Source organism: Neolamprologus multifasciatus, chromosome 8 (genome assembly GCF_963576455.1).
Source record: "Neolamprologus multifasciatus chromosome 8, fNeoMul1.2, whole genome shotgun sequence".
NCBI lineage: Eukaryota > Metazoa > Chordata > Actinopteri > Cichliformes > Cichlidae > Neolamprologus > Neolamprologus multifasciatus.
In genome coordinates, this window is record NC_140446.1 from 1100001 (window position 1) to 1105000 (window position 5000).

A 5000-nucleotide genomic window follows, 5' to 3' on the forward strand; every position below is an offset into this window, starting at 1 on the left:
GAGGAGGAGATGTCTATCTGAAACAAGTCGGCCTGAAACTCCGACACGTCGGACTGCAGCAGGAAGAAAAAGACGCTCTTATTGTGAAACGTCTGATTTTTCTGCTGGAGGTTCATTGATCAGATAAAACAATAGTCACTGCTGTTATTGATCATTCTCCTCACACATGCTGATGATCAATAATCTCACCTGTTTGGTCATGGAGTCGATGAGGCGGACGTACAGGTCCTGCTCCGTCCTCACTCCTGCACACAAACCAACAGTCAGGGTCAGCGTGAGCGAGCAGAGACGGGGCTGAGCTGCTCATTAAAACAAGCGCACCCACCGTTACTGTAGAGCAGCTGCAGCTTGTAGTGGATCCCGTTGTTGGTCTTCTCTCCCGTCGGCTCCTGAAACAAAGTCAGGAAACAAACTGAGGCGTGGGTGCGTTTGGTTTCTCCACCTGATGTGACCAAGCAGAAGTGCTGCATGTTTTAGTGCATTAGAGTGCGCTGGTGTGTAACTTTGGTGAGTCCGTACATTTCAACCTTTACACAAGCGCACACGTCTGAGATGAACCTGCTGCATAAACAGAGGGCATATTTAACCTTAAACTGATTTACTGATTATTCCAACCACACGTTGTTTGCTCGATGCTGAAGTGAAGCGTCAGCTCCTGCGTTTAGAAAACATGCAAACTTTTGGAAATCGGCCGTAAAACCAAAAGCACCTATCAGCTCTATTCGGGGCTTTTTTTCCCTGCTTGGTGAATCGGGGCCACATTCACACTGCTCTGTCTGCACGGAGCTGCTGGGCTGATAAACATGAATCAACCTTCGGCACAGACGCGACTGTCAGAGGGAAAAACTGCTGCATTAAAATGACGCAAACTGCATTTTATTGTGTTTCCTGTGCACACTGGCACTGCCAAACACACCTGTCACAGGTGCTGTTGTCTATCATACCGCTGTGGACATGCTACGGTGCCGGAGCTGTGGTATCAGTTTGATGAACGAAGCCTGAGCTCGGGACGCGGAGCCGACGGTCTCAGCTGTCCAGATAAATCTGCATTTTTATTTAAATGTAAAAAATATGAAGTGAGGTTCAAATAAAAGCCACGTGTGCGATGCTGATAAAATCAGCACTGCTGTTTCACTCGAGTTCAGCCTGAATGGCAGTCGCAGCGTTACGGCGTCTGGCAGAGGGTCTCCTTCCTGTCGGGATGCGACTGAGTCTCTAAAGTTCAGATTCCGTCATAACGACGAGAGCGTCTTTGATTTGTCTTTGCACAAATCAAAGACGCTCGTGTTTTACGCTCGTGTGCGGTGTGTTTGTTTTACGTCCCAGCTCCTCCCCGCATCCCTCTGGGTCTCACCTTCTCCTTTTCCACAAAGTCGACGTAGGCGGTGCGTTCGATCTCAACGGGCTGACCCTGGCGGTCGTACAGAGCCAGCACGAAGTGGAAGAAATTGGACTTCCTCAGGTTGGACGGCGGCTGCTTCTCAAAGTGAGCGCGAGCTAACCCCACCCCGCTGAAAAGCAAAGAGATGGACAGAAATATAAAAGATGCAGGACACAGAGGACGAGGTCAGGTTTATCATTGCAGTCGTCACAGAGCTTTCTGCAGTTTTCTTTGTGTTTCTCTGTCACAGTAAAATATTTCACGTGTGGCTCATGTGCTGAAAAACAGCGTGTTACAGTAAAACGCACAAAGTGCTTTAAATCCAGGAAAACTTCCTGAAGATGAACAAGATCCGAGCTCAGATTAGGACTCGCTGAAGAAAAACGCAGGTCAGGCGTGATTAATCGCAGCTTCACGCGGTCGTCAGGCCGAGAAACACATCACAGATTCACGGTATCAAAGTCTGAACGATGAACACACGCTCAGCCTCAGCACAGACACACTTCATTATACTGCAGCAATAATACAGCATTATTAGAGCTGTAGTAAAATTTGTGTTTAATTTAAATAAACACGTTTGAGTCGACTTTGTGAAAATATCCAGAAGGTTTTCCTCGTTTCACGGCGAGAAGGCGACTGTGGAAAAAACAGCTCGGCACTAAAAAAAGAAAAATTCACATTTCACGAGTTTAATCTTAATAAATCAGGTGAAACATTTCTGTTAAAATTAAACGCTGCAGGAAAACCTACACGATGCAATTTATTCATAAACTTGTGAGGATAAAAATCTTCATCCTTCACCAAACATGCTGCACAACTTTAAACAGTCACATGGACGCAGCTTCAGGCGTTTAACATGTTAAAGAGAGAAAATCAGATTCACACAAACTGATGCTCGATTTATTAATATTCATGCGAAGAAGTCAAACTGCAGCTTTGACCTCCACCGCAAACATCATCGGAATATCTCGCAGCGTTAAAGCCGGACGGCGGCGCAGAGACGAACATGCTTTCATAGAAACAAGTCGTGCTTTTAATCTGAAATCTTCAAAATGTTAGAAATGTTTTTATGAGAATAAACTTGAATTTGTCGTTTATGTCATCGTGAACTAAAATCATCGTGTCAGGAAATCTAACAAGAGAATTTTAAAATATTTCTAATAGTTTTTGTTTCATTTTTAAAATTATTTAAATGAATTTCCTGCAGATGTTCAGATGAATTTAATTCTTTTTGTTCTATTTTTGATCATTAATTTTATTTTCTCAGAGTGAGATGATTTTTGTGGATCATCCTGAATAAACTTTGTGGTTTTTTCCATCATCCTAATGCAGAAACAGAGCCGACGGCTGAAGCTGCTAACGATGATAAACTGTGACGCTCAGCTGCAGGGCGAGCTCAGACCGCTGCCGCCGCCGACCCGCGCCTCGTTTATTACACGCGGCGCTTTAACCCCAAATCTTCGACGGCATCCATGAAACATGAAGTCAGTCTGAGGAAAAATAAAACGAGCTGCTCCTCGGCTCAGACAAACGTTTCACTTTGGGAAACAAACACAAGGAAAAGTCTTTGAGTCAAACTCTGAAAATTTAAAGATCAAATAGGAATAATTTGGAGGATTTTTGATAAGTGTTTTTATTCACTTTAAATAACTCACATTTACAAAAACATTTCCCTGTTTGTCTGTGAGCTGCAGGAATATTCCTGAACTTCAGAAACATTTTAAAATCTGATTTTCAATCTGTCTGAGCTTCAGAAACATCTAAATAATCAATTTTCCCTCCAGCAAAATAATAATTATCTTTCTGCTGAAGATTTAAAATTAAAATCTTTTCTCTGAGCTGCAAATTTTTTTTCTTTTGAGTGAAATAAAACTGCTGTGGGTCCGTTGGGACCAGAGCCCCTGCGGGGTGGCGGGCAGTTTACCTCTGAGCAGCCGTGTTGGCGTCCACCACACCGGCCGAGTGCATCCAGGAGCGAACGGCCAGCGGCTCCTCCTTCATGTTGGCCGTGGCCCCACGGGGCAGGTTGTCCTGGATCCCAAACATCTCAGGGGCCCGGATGCTGCGAGCGTCGCTGCTGCAGCTCAGCCGCAAAAACAAGAAGAAGAAGAAGAAGAAGAAAAAGTCCAGCAGAAAAAATGTGATCTACAGGACGGAGCGAGGCTTCTGAACGGGCGACATTTTCTTCACCCGCACGTCGAGGTCTAAAACGAGGCGGCGAGGATGAAGAACAACGAGGAGTTTAAAATTCTGCAGAACTTTTCGTCTGATTTGCAGATTTAATTCAACTTTTCAGGGCAGAAATTTTTTTAAGTTTTTAAGAAGGTTTTTTCTTTTATTCTTGATCATCAGTGACAGAAAAAAAGGCCGGAGGAGGAGGAGGAAACGAGAAAAGAGAAATAAAATCCTCAGAGGACGAGAAAACGAGGGGGAGAACAGCCGGGTCCGGACGGCGAATCAAGCAAAGTGTCTTTTTTCTTTTCCCCAAAGAGAGGAGGAGAGAGGAGGTGGGCTGGGATGGAGGGGTGAGGAGCGGAGGAGAAACTCTCAGCCCTGCGGCCCCACAGGACTGGACGGCAAAACCCAAAAACCCCACGGGTCTTCCTCCTTGCTGCTGACGACATCACGGCGGGGGTGGGGCCTGGCCTTATAAGGACGGGAGAGGTGAGAGACGATGTGTGTGCGCGGGTGTGCGAGAGCAAGATGAAGAGAGGGAGGAGGGGGAGGAGGGGGAGGAGGTGCCAACCAACCAGAGAGAGAGGTCTTGATCGCCCCATGCTCTCGCTCTCTCTCTCAGTCTGAACTGGTTCCTGTTTATCGCTTCGTGTGGTTGTGATGGAAATCCGCTCACAGATCCAGTCCTTGTGTCCCGGGTCTGTTATCAGAGCCTGAGCCGGGTCAACGGGTCCCTGATGGTCTCTGTGGTAGACGCTCGGGCCAGACGGAGGCTGAAAGACCGGACCGAGGTCAGACTCCCGTCCAGGAGGTCAAAGTGGATCCTTTTGATCCAGAACCTGAACAGCAGGGTCTAGTTCTGGTTCCAGGTCCCATCCTCATGTTTCTAACACAGCAAGTGTCTTCTGTGACTCAAGTTTGTGACCAATCTAAGTGCCGGCGGCACCGGAGGCGTTCGCTCACTGAAACCTTGGTAACGTGAAGCCGGCACAGGTTAAAACCCCTGAGCTTAAATAGTCTTGCGCTCAATCGCCACAGAGCGCTGTGACCTGGACACAAACAGGTTTGGGCTTGTTTTTCCCGTCTCAGAGGCGACTGCTTCAGAAATCCAATTATCTCTGAATCCTAATCATCTCAATCGATCATCTCCGTCAGTAAACGTCCAGTCAGCCGTCACGGTGCGTTCCCGCGTCCTGCAGTTCACTGAGAACAATCTTCAGTTGTCTGATGCTTCCTTCGCTTTTGTCTCTCGGCTGATTTTCATCACCTTGGTCAGAAACTTCCTCTGAGATGATCTGACTGTCAGACAAGAAGCGAGGCAGGTTTTTCACAGGCAGCCAGTCTTCAGGGGCGAAGGCCTCCGAGGCTCCGAGGGGTGGACCGACAAGCTGAGGAAGGAAACGAGGAGGAGGAGGAGGAGGAGAGAAAACCCATCTGCACACAT

General features: G+C 47.0%; 1 protein-coding gene across 2 annotated transcripts in view; it reads right to left on the reverse strand.

The window, feature by feature from the left end:
• ebf3a (EBF transcription factor 3a) overlaps nucleotides 1-5000 on the reverse strand; it is a 99303-nt gene that overhangs the window by 62998 nt on the left and 31305 nt on the right. For both annotated transcript variants that reach the window (XM_085170511.1, XM_085170509.1), the window contains 4 exons: nucleotides 3306-4990; nucleotides 1355-1511; nucleotides 326-389; nucleotides 190-245 (listed from right to left, as the gene is read on the reverse strand). In XM_085170511.1, coding sequence (XP_085026637.1) covers nucleotides 190-245; nucleotides 326-389; nucleotides 1355-1511; nucleotides 3306-3427 — 399 coding nt within the window. In that variant the 5' untranslated portion in view covers nucleotides 3428-4990. The remainder of the gene's footprint in view (nucleotides 1-189; nucleotides 246-325; nucleotides 390-1354; nucleotides 1512-3305; nucleotides 4991-5000) is intronic.